Source organism: Tachysurus fulvidraco, chromosome 13 (genome assembly GCF_022655615.1).
Source record: "Tachysurus fulvidraco isolate hzauxx_2018 chromosome 13, HZAU_PFXX_2.0, whole genome shotgun sequence".
In the NCBI taxonomy this organism is placed as follows: Eukaryota; Metazoa; Chordata; class Actinopteri; order Siluriformes; family Bagridae; genus Tachysurus; species Tachysurus fulvidraco.
This window is the reverse complement of record NC_062530.1, coordinates 26,779,033-26,794,672: the sequence shown is the minus strand read 5'-3', so window position 1 is coordinate 26,794,672 and position 15,640 is coordinate 26,779,033. Positions and strand designations below refer to the sequence as shown.

Below are 15,640 nucleotides of genomic sequence, written 5' to 3'. Positions count from 1 at the left end.
AGCACAGCAAACACAATATCAAAGGTCCTGACTGACCGTACTGACTGACTGAGGTCCTGACTGACCGTACTGACGTTCTGTATGAAATAAACACACGTTTAGTCTTTTTTCATAGATATATAGATATAGATATATTTCTTTTATTTCTGATTTGAATATTAGTCAAAAATACACGGTATGATTGAAACATATTGCACTACATCATAAAGCTGAGCTGAAACACTATTCCTGCTCCCTTCGATTGTTCACTCTTCATAGACACAGCGCTGGGTTCAGGGGACTCGAAGCTCTTTTGATCAATAAGACTAAATACACAAAGCAGTCACAATTCACAATTTTTTGTAAAATAAAATACACCAATGTGTCCAATGTGAATGAATGAAAAGTATTTTACTTTTATTTTTAAATATGCTCATTACACATAAGTATTTACTTCCAGTTCATTCATAACACATAAAGTTGTTCCTATGCAGCATGTTTTCTGTGGTTTGGAGTTTTTTATTTATTCAGACCAAGTCAACTACTTCAAACATATCTAATTTTACATCTTACTTAATTTACTGTACCTTTTCTCCTCTGCTTGTTGAAACACTGTTCCTGCTCCTATCGACTGCCGACTTCTCATAGACACAGTGCTTATATTCTGGTGTCTAATTTAATACACAATGTACACATTACTTTTATTACACAGCAGGTCTGCTGCATTAAAGAAACCAAAATTATGTCACTGATGAGTGCTTTTATTACTGGTTCAGTGTGAGAATTCCCATTTGGCTGCAACGACTTGTACTTATAAAAGGATCAAGGTCTGAGTTCCTGTGTACAGTCTAGTGACAGTGACGCAGCGCCATCTAGTAAATCTAGTAACAAATGCAGATGTCTTACATGAGACCTGCTGCTATTCTACCAATTCTATGTTCATTCTTCCATGTGATTATTTAAATGTCTCACCTCCCATCTATAACATCATCAGGGGAACTCATTTTCACAGGTGTGTGCTGTGTTTTGTTGTGTTCTTCAAGAATAAAGGCAGACCTGCAATCACACAGTCACAGTCGATAAATAATAAGGTACAAATCAAGATGAATGAAGACCGAATTGAACAACTAATCACTGATGACTGTCATTCCTAGTGACCTTTTATTAATCACTGTTGTTCAATTCAATTCATTTTATTTTTATAGCACTTTTCTAAATGAACATTGTCTCAAAGCAACTTGACAAAAAGTTAAAGATTAATATTAGACTTATATTTAAATGTGTTTGTATTTATCCAGAATGAACAAGTCTGATGTGACCTTGACAAAGAAAAACTTCCTTAGATGGTTTGAGGAAGACACCTTAAGAGGAACCAGACACAAAAGTTAACGACATTGCACAGACTACACTAAAATTAATTCTTATTTATCTGACACTGAAGGGTGAGATTATAAATCATTATAAACACAAGAGAGTGTGAATTATTACAAACACCAGAGATTGTCATGTTCTTTCATGTCCTCACCATATAATCTCTAACCAAACTCGTTTCCGAGGACTAATTCCTTTGTGCCTAAACCAGGACCTCATCTGTGTTCCTGATAGAAGTCTGTTTGTTGCGATGACCAAAGGCTTTCATATAAAACAATCAAAAACAGTATAAAACAGTACAAAATCTGTCAACACGGACTAAACACTAGGTACGACGTCATTTAAATACTACAGGAAATGCAGTGATTTATATTGTTTATACTCGAAATAATAATTTTCCGGGTTCAAGCTTAATCGAAAAATAACTTTTAGAAAAAAATAAATAAATTCATATTTATATAAAATGAATCACGCACTGGGGGCACGGTGGCTTAGTAATTAGCACGTTCGCCTCACACCTCCAGGGTTGGGGGTTCGATTCTCGTCTCCACCTTGTGTGTGTGGAGTTTGCATGTTCTCCCCGTGCCTCGGGGGTTTCCTCCGGGTACTCCGGTTTCCTCCCCCGGTCCAAAGACATGCATGGTAGGTTGATTGATTTATATATAGACAGATTCCTTATTACAATTGAACAGACTACACTAAAATTAATTGTCTTTCTTTAAATTGTAATTAAAAAAGAGAATAATAATAAAAAATGAAGGATGAATAAATAAATAAAAATAAGTACAAAGTTAGACTTCCTGATCAGATAATATTAATAATAATACATTTTATTTAAAGGCGCCTTTCTAACACTCAAGGTCACCGTACAAAAGAAGAAGAAAAACAACAAAAAATATAGTTATACAATACTTACATAGAAAAAAAAAAAAAAAAAAATTGGACCAACATTACAAATCATGATGTAGAATAAGCTAAACTAAACAGATGAGTTTTAAGCTGAGATTTAAATGATGAAAGAGAATCAATATTACGGAGCTCAGATGGAAGTAAGTTCCAGAGCTGAGGTGCAGAGTAACTGAAAGCTCTGTTCCCCATCGTTACAAGACGGACAGAGGGAACAATGAAATGAGTGGACGAAGAAGACCTAAGAGTGCGAGTAGGTTTTGGAGTATGAAGAAGATCAAGAAGATATAAAGGTGCAAGATTGTGGATAGCTTTAAATGTTAGAAGAAGAATTTTATACTTGATACGAAAATTAATGGGAAGCCAGTGTAGCTGTTCCAGAACAGGTGTAATATGATGGATAGAGGGAGTACGAGTGATAATACGGGCAGAAGAGTTTTGAACGAGTTGCAGCTTATGAAGGGTTTTGTGAGGAAGCCCAATAAGGAGAGAATTACAGTAGTCAAGCCGGGAGGTTACTAGACTGTGAATAAGAGTGGTGGTAGATTGAGTCGTGAGAAAGGAACGAAGCCTATTGATATTTCGAAGGTGAAAGTTTGCAGCCCGAGTTACATTATTTACATGTGAGGTAAAAGAAAGGGTACTATCAAAGATGACACCAAGACTCTCAACCTGAGATGAGGGAGCTATGAGAGATTCATCAATGGAAATAAGAAAATTCGAAAATTTGTTAAGCACAGTTTTTGTGCCTATAAGGAGAAATTCTGTTTTATTGCTATTTAGTTTAAGAAAATTTGCTGAAAACCATGATTTTATGTCAATGAGACAATCAGAAAGAGCAGATGGAGGGAGTTTGGAATGTGGTTTTGTGGAAAGGTAGAGCTGGGTGTCATCCGCATAGCAGTGAAACTTAACCTGATGTTTATGAAAAATATGACCAAGGGGTAAAAGGTAAGTAATAAATAACAAAGGGCCAAGAACAGAGCCCTGGGGAACACCAGAGGTAACGGAAACTACAGAAGAGGTGAATGATTTTAGTTGAACAAACTGTGTGCGATCAGAGAGATATGAATGAAACCATTTCAGAGGCGTGTTGGTGATGCCAATAGTGGAAAGCCTGTCTAAAAGAATATCGTGGGAAATTGTATCAAAAGCTGCACTCAGATCAAGGAGAAGGAGGATGGATAGTAAACCAGAATCAGCTGCTATAAGCAAATCGTTTGTGACTTTTAATAGAGCTGTTTCAGTGCTATGAAATGGGCGAAAACCAGATTGGAATTGTTCATATAGATTATTGCCAGACAAGTGGATATGAAGTTGAGCAGCAACAACTTTTTCCAAAATTTTAGAAATGAAAGGAAGATTAGAAATAGGACGAAAATGATTAAGGTTGTTGGTGTCCAAACCTGGTTTCTTTAGAATTGGAGTTACAGCAGCTGTTTTGAAAAGAGAAGGAACAGCCCCAGTGGTAAGGGAAGAATAAATAATATCCATAATAAACTGGGACAGAGAGGAAGCAGTAGCCTTAACAAGGACAGTTGGTAAAGGATCAAAATGGGACTGTTAAAAAGAAGTGGAGAGATGTATGTATCTGTCATGTGCCTCACCATGGACTTATCACACACACAAAAATGAGAAACTATGGACTGATGGAAAAACCTGTCTTCAACAGGAAGTTGACAAGGTCAAGAGGCACTAAAGAGACCAGAAACATTTAGACATCATCTGCTTTGTGCTGTGGCTTGTGTGTAAAGGACGTGGATAAAACAGTGAATTATTGTCTAAACTAAATCCTAGATAGTCTACACAGACACATCATAAAGCAATAAACAAACAAACAAACAAACAAAAAAAAAACATACTTCATGTTCTTATTTATACATTTAAAAAATATATTTATTTGTAAGTTAATGGATATTTTTACTGATACAATACTTTCGTTTATCCGATTTGTTTGAAATTAAATCGGATTAAATTGTTAGAGTGATATTTAAGCCATCACTTGGTCGTTACTCCGCATCTCAGCAGTGGGTCACATCCTTACATTTCGTAACAAGTCTTCAGCACCGTGTTGTTCTATGTAGCTCCCTGGTCCTGGAGAAAGGTCTCATCTCACTGTGTACTGCATCAGATATGTATAATTTGAAATGACAATAAAACCTTCTTCATTTGACTTGTATATTATACACAGCTCCTTATTTATATATTTTCCATTCCAGAAATCCAGGTTACATTTCTGTTTATAACAACAAACAACACTAATGTTTTCTTGGTTAGCTAAAAAAACTATGTCCATAATTCTCTCTACTGAACTCATTAAATCAATTATAAAGATTGTAAAATCATAAAGAATAACAGCAAAAGAGCTTCATCGGGTTCATCCTTACACCTGGTCTGGTCTGGAGATTTAGATTCTGTAAGATAATTGGACAGTAATGTCAAACATTTAATACAACATATAGAATCAAGCCCTTATTCCCTACACACATCATTTGATAACCTTTAAAGGCATACTTCATGTTCTGGTTAAGAGCATGTGGTGTGTGTTTTAGCTGAATATTCACTAGTAGTATTTGTCTGCAGGCATCTCCAGGCTGGACCTTTATTAACACTAATTTCATATCCAGCTTCATCCTCCTGACTAGAAATAATGTTGCATTCGACTTAACCCTTAACGTGGAATTTGAATGATAATGAACAATCATTTCTGTGCATTCGAGCCACTTATAGGGAAAAAAACATTAATACATTAAAATAAACATTACTATATGTTTTATATTATTTTAGCAAATTTATAGCCGGCTAACTGTGATAAATGGTTGATATTGTCCTCCTCAAAAAGTACCCAGTGTTATAGGTTCAACCAGAGGTAGGACATTCGGTCTTACAAGCACAACGTAGACGTGTCCACCTTATTTACAGAGCGAAGGCATTTTAAAATTAGAACAAATAAAAAGTAGATTATTTAGTCCATTAAGGACAGGACACTGATAACAATAAATGTTACTATCAGCTTCCATCACCTTAAGGAAATTTTTTTACCTTTATGCCAAATAATGACTTGAAGGCCACATATTAAGCATGACATTCCTTATGACATGAAGATTTCCAATATGACCTTATATAATTTATTGAGAAAGGTTTTGTAGTAACTCACTCCAACTTCTCCAGTGTGTACTTTCCATCTTCCTTTATTTGAGTGAGCAGCTGCACTCCCTGGTCTTTTAAAGCATTATCTCTCAGATCCAGTTCTCTCAGGTGTGACTCTGTTCTCAGAGCTTCAGCAAGAGCGCGACAGCCTTTGTCTGTAATGTCACAGTTACGCAACCTGCAGGCGAAAAAGACATTAGACTTTAGTGCAGTATTAATACAGTGATTTTACATCCACTGTTGGTGCTAAAGATTCTTTATGATTTTTCAGCTTCTCCCATAATATGATCCCCAAACATTTTATTCCTTTTATTCAGCAACAATCTTATGTACTGAATACGCAGAATACGAAGAGATCATACAAGAAGAACTCACCTTAATAGTGTTAGTTTTCAGTATGGATTCTCCAACATATTCCTCAACATTTCTAACATATTTCTCAGTTTTATTAAATCGAAGTCGCTCTGGATAAGAACGTGGGCCAAATGCCATAAATGTATCCACCGTTTCTCTCTTACTTTTAGTTCAAACTATTAGCACTACGGTCACTCATTACTTTAAAATGTAAATCAAGTTCTTACCGTAAGATTTCCAATCTACACCTTGGGCTCTTCAACCCAAGACAAAGCAGTTTGACTCCCGAATCCTGCAGTTTATTATCACTCAGGTCCAGCTCTCTCAGACATGATGCGTCTGCTACGAGAACTTTTTTAGCCAGAACTTCGCAGCTTCTCGTTGTGAGATTACAATCACACAGCCTGTAAGAAAAAATGTTTATTGACTTTAGTAAACATTAATGACTCTAGTAGAATAAATATGATCTCATCATTACTGAAATTTAACAAATGAACCACAATCACAGAAAATCAAGAAACACTTACAGAGCTTTTCTGGATGCAGTGACAACAGGGTACAAGTACTTCAGACATTCATCCGATGCTTCATACTTCTGTAGGTTGAACTCTTCTATGTCCTCTTCTGAGTTCAGCAGCAAGAAAACCAGAGCTGACCACTGAACTGGAGAAAGTTTGACTCCTTGGAGTCGATAATTTTCTCTTTTTTTCAAAAAGCCTTGAACTTCCTGTACCAGAGACTGGTCATTCAGTTCATTCAGACAATAGAAGAGATTGATGGTTGTGCATTCTGTTGGATTCTCTCTAATCTTCTCCTTGATGTACGTGGTTATTTCCTTGTTTATGACAGCAGCATCTTTGCTCAGAGAGCTGCGTCCTGTCTCTGTCAGTAGGCACTGGAAGATAATTGAATTGGACCCCAGTGAGAGACCCATGAGGAAGCGGAGGAAAAGGTCCAGGTGTCCATTCTTACTCTGTAAGGCCTTGTCTACTGCTGTCTTTAGAAGGTCTATCAGTGTTGCTTTGCTGGAGAGGCCGAGGATTACAGGGGTTTGTTGTTTTGAGAGATTTCCATTGACACGTGAGAGAAATACATACAAAGCTGCAAGATGCTCCTGAACACTCATATGCACAAAGCTGTACACTTTCCCCAGGTGTGAATTGACTTCCTCAATAAAGATCTGAGTGCAAACCCCTGAGTACACCGTGGCCTCTTGGACATCAATCCCACACTTAATGATGTCGTCAACATAGAAGATCAGGTTTCCTTTCTCCAGCTGCTGGAACGCCAGCTTTCCCAGGTTAAATACAATGTCTGCAATCTGTCCAGGATTCATTTCACATTTTTTGTACTTTTGGGATCCGCGTTTGACCTGTAAGATCAGGAAATGTGTGAACATTTGAGTCAGGGTCTTTGGGATCTCTCCACTTTCTGCTTCACTGAACATTCCATCAAGAACAGTCGATGAAATCCAGCAGAAGACTGGGATGTGGCACATAATATAAAGACTCCGAGTTGACTTTAGGTGTGAGATTATTTTATTAGCCAGGGTTTGATCTCTGATCCTTTTCAGGAAGTACTCATCTTTCTGAGGGTCACTGAAGCCTCGTACTTCTGTTACTCTGTCAATATAAACAGCAGGAATCTGACTGGATGCTGCTGGTCGAGATGTTATCCAGAGAAATGCAGATGGAAGCAGATTCCTGTTAATAAGGTTTGTTAACAGAGTGTCTATTGAAGCTGATTCTGTTGGATCAGTCAACATTTTACTGCTTATGAAATCCAGAGAAATACGAGACTCGTCCAGTCCATCAAAGATGAACAAGATTTTGTAACAATGAACGTCTATTTTATGTTCTTTGGTTTCTGGGAAATAAAAGTGGAGAAGCTCCAACAAACTGAAATGTTCTTCTTTCTTAAAATTCAACTCCCTGAAGTTAAATGGAAAAATAAAGTCCAAATCCTGAATTGCTTTTCCTTCAGCCCAGTCCAGGACAAACTTCTGAACAGAAACTGTTTTCCCAATTCCAGCAATGCCTTCTGTTAGCACAGCTCTGATGGGTTTCTCATCTCCAGGTAAGGCTTTAAATATGCCATTACAATTGATGGACTCCTCTGTTATTAGTCTCCTATGTGACTTTTCAATACGTCTGATCTCATGTTCATCATTAATGTTTCCACACTCACAATCTGATGTGATATAGAGTTCTGTGTAAATCTCATTTAGAAGTTTTACATTTCCATACATTGAGGTTCCCTCGTTAATCGTCTGGAGCTTGCTCTGCATTTTCGATTTGAACTTCTTCATTATATTCTGTACCGCACCTTCGGTACCACTCGGATGCACTTTGCACTCCATCGCTAAAAGCTAAAAATAAATAATTAATCAATTAACCAAATGAACTAATTAAAGAACTAAAAAGTAAAAATTATTTTTATTACAAACACATATACACACCTGTGATTCAGCTTCCAACTTCGATGTGGAAGGATTTGATGTGTCATGTCTCGCTCTTTAATTCAAGAGTAAATTTAGTTAGTGTTAAAGAAGGAATAGAATTCTGGAATTTTATTATAAAAATACTACAAAACGAGGTGCTGTGATGAAATGGTGTGATAAGTTTATTTCTTCATATAGGACTTACTGATTGAATTGAATTGTGATATACTAAACATACATCCTGTACATATACGAATATAAGATTACGATTAATCATTTGGGGAAAAAAAACAAAGTTAATTTTTAGACTTGTGGTCTTCGTGACTGTAAAATTCTAATATATTGTGCAGTATTTAAGTGCAAATATTTTTTCTCTTTTTAATCAGAAAACAAATGGCTTCCTTTACAGTTACTGGCAATAAAGAGATTACATATACATATACAAGTGCCACTGGTTTGAACCTTTTAAAACATGCACGTACATTTGTGTATAATATTCACAGGCACGTCATCACACCAGTCCTGTAGTATAGCGTCGTTACTATTGCAGGAAGCAGGTACATTTACATAAACTCAAATGTATGCATGTCAATATAAATTTAGATCAGGGTTAGTGATTATTTTATTCTTAATAATCTTGTGCGCATTCTGATAAACATGCATTGATGATAAATCTTTGATTTGCCCACAAGCAATGTGTCTTCTCTTTGGTCTGATTTACTCAATAGACTTAAATTTCCCCAATTCACTTGCCAACACATTTGAATTCATCCAGCATGTACTAATGTAAATGAGACAGACTGCTCTCCAGCCTAGAGTGCAGTCTCTCGCAAACAAGCCTTTTTTTTAAGAAACGTCACTGTGAGACTTTAACACCACCCCTTGTTTTGGTATTTTCCCTTCGATTTACACATTATCCGTTTATAAAGAAAAAAGTATGTTTAAATTGTTAAACGCACAGAGCTCTGTATTTCCATTACATTATAGTCTGTACAGTAATATTCTAACATTTTGGCTAAAGACACTGAACATGTTTAGTTGGTTTTAATTTTGTTTCCTGTTTGCAAAAGCCTTAAACACACAAGTTAATGTTGGACATTTTACTGTTGTTAAAACACCTTTAGAGTGTGGTTGTGACCCAGTAATATTTCCAGTACAGTATAGTTTGTACTGTAACGTTGTGAAAGTTTGGTGAAAGACACTATATATGTTGAGAATGTTTTATTATAGTTTGCCATGTGTGCACAATGCTTAAACGGTCAAATGTTAGTGTAGCTCTGACCCATTTCCCTTACAGTATCTTGTTTACTGTATTTTAATTAATATTGTGACATTTTGTCAATAAAAACTCAGATTAAATATGCTGTTCATTGTTTTATTGTAGTTCGGTGTTCGCAAAGCTCACAATCAAAAATGAGAACTTCACGGAACTTAAATTGCCTCGTTGAGTTAACTTAAATATATAAGTAGAAGTAAAACTATTGCCAAGTTAAGTTAACATAATTGGTTAAGTCCATTGAATAAACACCAGTTTTGGTGAACTTGTCATGAGCAACGAACCACCGCGGGAGCGTCGCCCTAGAGACGCGTTTCCAGAGTACTAGCGCGCTTCCGGACTACACTTCCCATCAGCCACCTCTCCTCCTGATTACACCGCCACCTGTTTCTCATCTCCCATTCACCTAAATACCACGCTTCAACTTCATACCTGTGCGAGGTCTCAACTTGTATTTCTGCAGTCATTCTGAGCGTTTCCTGTATTCCGTTTTCCTGTTATTACTTCTGCTCTCTCTTTCTGACTTTCTGATTGTTTGCCACCTGCCCCGACTTTTTGCCTGTCCCCGATTCTGATTCTGCTCACTGTCTGATATCATGTTTTGCCGGTTCTGACCCCTGCCTGTTTGACTTCGCCTGTGTTTATATTCAATAAACTACTGCTGCAAATGGATCCCCAGCCATATGCCTCCTCATCATTACAGAACTGAACAATTTGAGCATAGTATAATCACTAAGTTAAATAAATGTAAATACGCAAGTTTTAGGAGATTCCATTTCTCAATTGAATTGAGTGAACGAGTTTACACAATCAGTTTAGTTCAATAAACTTATTAGGGTTTTCACTGTATATTACTTTACAATTATATTACTATCATAATAATACTATTACAATATTGCCACCATTATATAATTGCTATTATAATATTACCCTTGCAATATATTATTATAGATCGTATTCATTGTATTGTGAGCATGATAATTAGTGGTCTGTGTCAAGTTCCTCACTTATATATTAGAATTAGTTTATATTTCATTTTTTCTGCTATTTTTATTTATTATCCTTTGTTAGTTTGTCTGTCTATGTTCTCACCACTTTAATTGGATTTGATGACATTTAATGGACTGTACTTAGTAAAATCTAAAGCTGAATATAAAATATAGGAATTCCCTTGTACAAACAAAACATTCATAGGTTCGGCAATAGGTTCAAGCTGTTTCTTGTATTTAAATTCCTTCAGGTTTCCATCAATAGCGGTTCATATTTTATAAAATAAAAAAGAAATTTCTATGTGGGGTCAAATTAGAGCTCCCATTAAGAGCAGCATAATGTCACTATAGGAAACATTTTAAAGACTTTACTCACCTTTTTTGATCTGTCTCTCGAAACATTAATGGAAAGTTCATTGACTTGTCACTCTTCATAGACACGACGCTGGGGTCAGATGATGTGGGTCTTTTTTTCATATCTCTAATTGAAAACAATGTGCATATGTACAGATTGAATCTACTGAGGTACAGGGACTGAGAGCACTGGATGGTCAGTCAACAGAGCTTTCATTTTGTTTTTCTTAATAAACTTTTTGGAAAAAAACACTAATTCTGTATGTCTTTACTCTTCTGCACATGAATAAATTAATGATTTATAATCACACTATCCGGTGTCACCCAGAAGAGGACACGTTTCTTCTGAGTAGAAATAAAACACTGAATGCTTCAAGATCAATATTTTACATTACTTTAAATGTCTCACCTCTCAGCTTTATCTTCATCCTCAGAGGAACTCATTTTCAGAGGTCTGTACTGTTTTTGTAAAGGTGAGTTCTTCAGGAATAAATGCAGACCTGCATAATCACACACATTTATATTTATAAATAAAACATATTTATGTTATAATTTGCTTCATGACACCATCTACAGTTGTACCTAATGGACATAGGAACAGAGGAACAAGGGGGAAAACATCGACTAGTAAAAGCCACAGAGGTTCTGATTACACAAAAGTTTGGTCGGAATTGTTATCTGTGCAATTAGAGACTTTGTGCTGTTTTCTATGAACATTTGTGCATTGTTTGTTGAAATGTTGTACTATAGTGACCCCTCTGTTCAAATTGGGGTATTGCATATTATGGTTTAAGTCCTTATCTGACGACATTACGAACGTGGCTCATCAGCAGCCGCAGGGAAGAGCACAGGGGCGGTTCTAGACCTTTTTTATGGTGGCTTCAGCCCCCTGTCTGTGATCTCAGCCACCCTAAAACTATAAGTATAATTTTTACTTTCATAAATAAACAATAAAAATTACGTTAAAATGCAGGACATGTCGTCGATGGGAATGAAAATTATTTACTAGTTTAATCCCAGAGCGATTTTTTTCTACTTTGCTTTTACACGCGTGTGTTGTAGTCTTTCAAAAGTGCGTTTTCAGCTGTCTGCTTTATTTGAACGGAAAAGCACAGGTACGCGCAGCGTGCACGCGCAGTCAGAGCTGGAGGCGTTTATCTATAACGTTAATCGGCGGAAAACGGCAGAGACGGCAAAAAAAGGGGGTGAAATGTCACTATTCTTTTTACCAGAGTTGTAGCACAAACGAAATATTAATGCAAACAAGCCATTCAATAGTAAATAAAAATAACATTTATTGATTCGGTCTTTGTCTTGTGAATATTAGTTTATTAATGACGTCATTCATCGGACACACTGTTTGTAGAATGCACACATACATGAACTGATCTGATTCAAGACTGGCATCATTACATCATGCATAAAATTTTGGTGTCCACTTTTGCCATTTAATAATACCATAACTTTTGGCTTACTATGTAGTCATATAATATACAATATAAAACTCTTCTTGTTTTAAATTCTCACTGAGGGCTGAAACCCCCTAAAGATGAAATCCTAGAACCGCCCCTGGAAGAGCATAAGGTCATAGCTACTGCTCCTTTATTTAAGTTGATTTGAAGTTACACTTTAGTTTTACGTCACACTCAAACAAGGCATGTGAGGTAAAGGGCAGAACAGACTTTAAATGTAGTTACAAAAAGCTGGTGGATGTTTCATATTTCCAATAAAACCGGTCATTAAGGTTTATTCTGCTTACAGGGAAACTGGCGTTTGGTGGAAGCCCTTCGTTATAATACTTTAAAATATAATACTTTAAAATAAATCATTTATTTTTTATTAATATATAATAAAACTTTATAAGATACAAGTCTTTTAAGCGTGTCATTATACAGGTACGGAGCCAGCCTATTGGGGGTGGGGTGGGGTGTTCTTTTTTTTTTTAAATTGGACCTTTTTGCAGTTTTTCTCCTCCTTTGGTATTTAATTATGAGGTTCAAATGCTTAATTTTGGTGACATTTCATGCACTAATTTCATAAGTTTAAAGACCACACTGACAACAGAATAGATTTAATGAACTTTACTGAAGTATTAATAATAATTATTTTCATCATCATTTCTTGACTTTCTGTCAATTCCTCTTTGCTTGTTGCTGTATTTGTTTTGACACTTATGGGACGTAACAGTTACGATACCAATAAGTTATGAAATGACCAAAATAGTACGTAACTGGGCCGTACTTGGTTATCTCGCGACGTTAGGAGACCGTAATGGTGACGTAGTGATTTGGTACTGTAATGGTAATGAAATTACCTCCCTAGGACGTAACAGTTACGTTGCCAGCTGGTAAGTCATGAAATGACCAAAAATGACCAAAAAATTACGTAACTAGTACGTCGTGTGTTAGATGGATAGGCATCGTAAATCAATTAATATACTAATCATTCCAGACAATTTACCTCAAGCGGTCGGCTTTGAAGTTCTTAGAGGAATAAAGACACGCACCGAAGGAGAGAAACATTTCCATTGGCTCCAGTCTGCCGGTATTGACAGTCACAAAAGTCGATATTGCACAGCCAATATCACTGTATCAATATCCCACTGTTTTATTACTATAATTACGCTACGTTTATATGGATATTATATTGTAGACTATTGAGTGGAAAAAATATAGAAATCCTTTTAATTAAAATATATATATATATATATGTAAACCCCTCCCCGATCATTCAGAGGCGATGCTTCACCGTTGCTTTGAAAAGTGTATTGCGAGAACTCTCTCTGAACTGCACGCGCGGCACACACACACACACACACACACACACACACACACACACACACACACACACACACACACACACGTGTCCAGCTACAATAATGTATCATATTAATTTGAAACAGCAACCCAGAGTATTTGTCACAAGCATTGATTAAAACAATGATGACAATAGTCACATGAAAAAAAACGACTTAAATTCTGGACCTTTGGCAGTGAGGGGGGGTTCGTTCGAACCACCCGAATATAGGGTTGCCACCTTCAATACAGAAAAATAAGGGACGCCTGCCGCAGCGGGGGCCACACCCCTCGGGGCCACGATGACCACAGTCCCGATGGCGTGCCAGTGGTGGTATATCATAACTTAAAACATGTATTCATAAAAATATTAAGATTGATCCCAATGGACATTATAATAAGATATCTGCTATTTATATCAGTGTGAACAGATGCACTCAGTCTCTCACTATCACAACTTAAGTGGTCATATTGAATACACAGCTATGACAATAATAAATATACGCCAACAAAGTGGGACTGAGAACACAAAAAATAAGCTTTTGGAGGAACTTGTGAGATGTGAACCATATTTTATTAAATTATTATTAAATTAACAGATCCATAACTTAGTAATTATAACTTGCAAACTTGCAAAAGATCTTCCATGAACATCATGAACGTAATAACATCAGTGGATGTATATCAGTGTATCAGATGCGATCGTTTCATATGGATTTTTTTTCACTCTGACTCTGTCAAAAGAACAGGCGAGGCGGCGTCCCGCCCTCCTCTGACTCTGATTGGCCGTGATTCACGGCACTTAACCCTAAAACAAACCAATTAAACCAACGATGGCAACGAGTATTGCCCAATCAGGGGCAGAATAGGACGCGCATCCACACAATGTGGGTGGGGTGATTTGCATGGGATTCTGTATAATGTGGTCCTAAAATACGGGACAAATCGCGTCCCGTATTGATTTGATACGGGACGCGTTATTTTGCCTGTAAATACGGGACGATTCCGTATTTCACGGGACGCGTTATTTTGCCTGTAAATACGGGACGATTCCGTATTTCACGGGACGCGTTATTTTGCCTGTAAATACGGGACGATTCCGTATTTCACGGGACGCGTGGCAACCCTACCCGAATCCCCCCTGCCTACGGGCTTGTTATAATTCTATAATAACGTAAACAAGACGAAACCTAACAAATACATCACATGGCGGCGACTTCGTTTCAGACACAGAGCCACGGAATTAACACCAGCAAAACACCAACAACATGGAAATAAGACACGGAAGTTCTTTGTTCGGTCCGACATACAGACAAAGTTTACAGAGACTAAAGTGCATGAGAAAATGTTACAGGATTTATTAAATGTGAAATACTAAACCTTTTGTCCTGTTGTGATCTGTTGTAGTTTTGACTTTCACTTCCGCACACGGAATGTGTGTCCTAGGTGCTCTCAGGTGTAATAAGTCCTCTCAGGTGTAATAAGTCCTCTCAGGTGTGATACTTCCTCTCAGGTATAATACCTCCTCTCAGGTGTGGTACCGCCTCTCAGGTGTGATACCTCCTCTCAGGTGTGATACCTCCTCTCAGGTGTGATACCTCCTCTCAGGTTGTGGTACCGCCTCCCAGGTGTAATAAGTCCTCTCAGGTGTGATACCTCCTCTCAGGTGTGATACCTCCTCTCAGGTGTGATACCTCCTCTCAGGTGTGGTACCGCCTCTCAGGTGTCCTATGTGCTCTCAGGTGTAATACCTCCTCCCAGGTGTTATAGCTCCTCTCAGGTATAATACCTCCTCTCAGGTGTGATACCTCCTCTCAGGTGTGATACCTCCTCTCAGGTGTGGTACCGCCTCTCAGGTGTGGTGCCGCCTCTCAGGTGTCCTATGTGCTTCAGGTGTAATACCTCCTCCCAGGTGTAATACCTCCTCTCAGTTATAATACCTCCTCTCAAGTGTGGTACCGCCTCTCCGGTGTGGTACCTCCTCTCAGGGTACCGCCTCTCAAACATTCATAATGTACATAGAGAT

General features: G+C 37.3%; 1 protein-coding gene across 1 annotated transcript; it reads right to left on the bottom strand.

The window, feature by feature from the left end:
• Window positions 1-3,663: 3,663 nt before the first annotated feature.
• LOC113651538 (NLR family CARD domain-containing protein 3-like) lies at window positions 3,664-15,143 on the bottom strand. Its single transcript, XM_047822169.1, has 8 exons — window positions 14,995-15,143; window positions 11,229-11,319; window positions 10,842-10,946; window positions 8,219-8,273; window positions 6,288-8,128; window positions 5,988-6,164; window positions 5,414-5,584; window positions 3,664-4,670 (listed from the first exon to the last, which is right to left on the bottom strand). The coding sequence occupies exons 2-8, from the start codon at window positions 11,261-11,263 to the stop codon at window positions 4,664-4,666; spliced, it is 2,391 nt and encodes a 796-aa protein (XP_047678125.1). The 5' UTR covers window positions 11,264-11,319; window positions 14,995-15,143; the 3' UTR covers window positions 3,664-4,663.
• Between the last annotated feature and the right edge of the window lie 497 nt (window positions 15,144-15,640).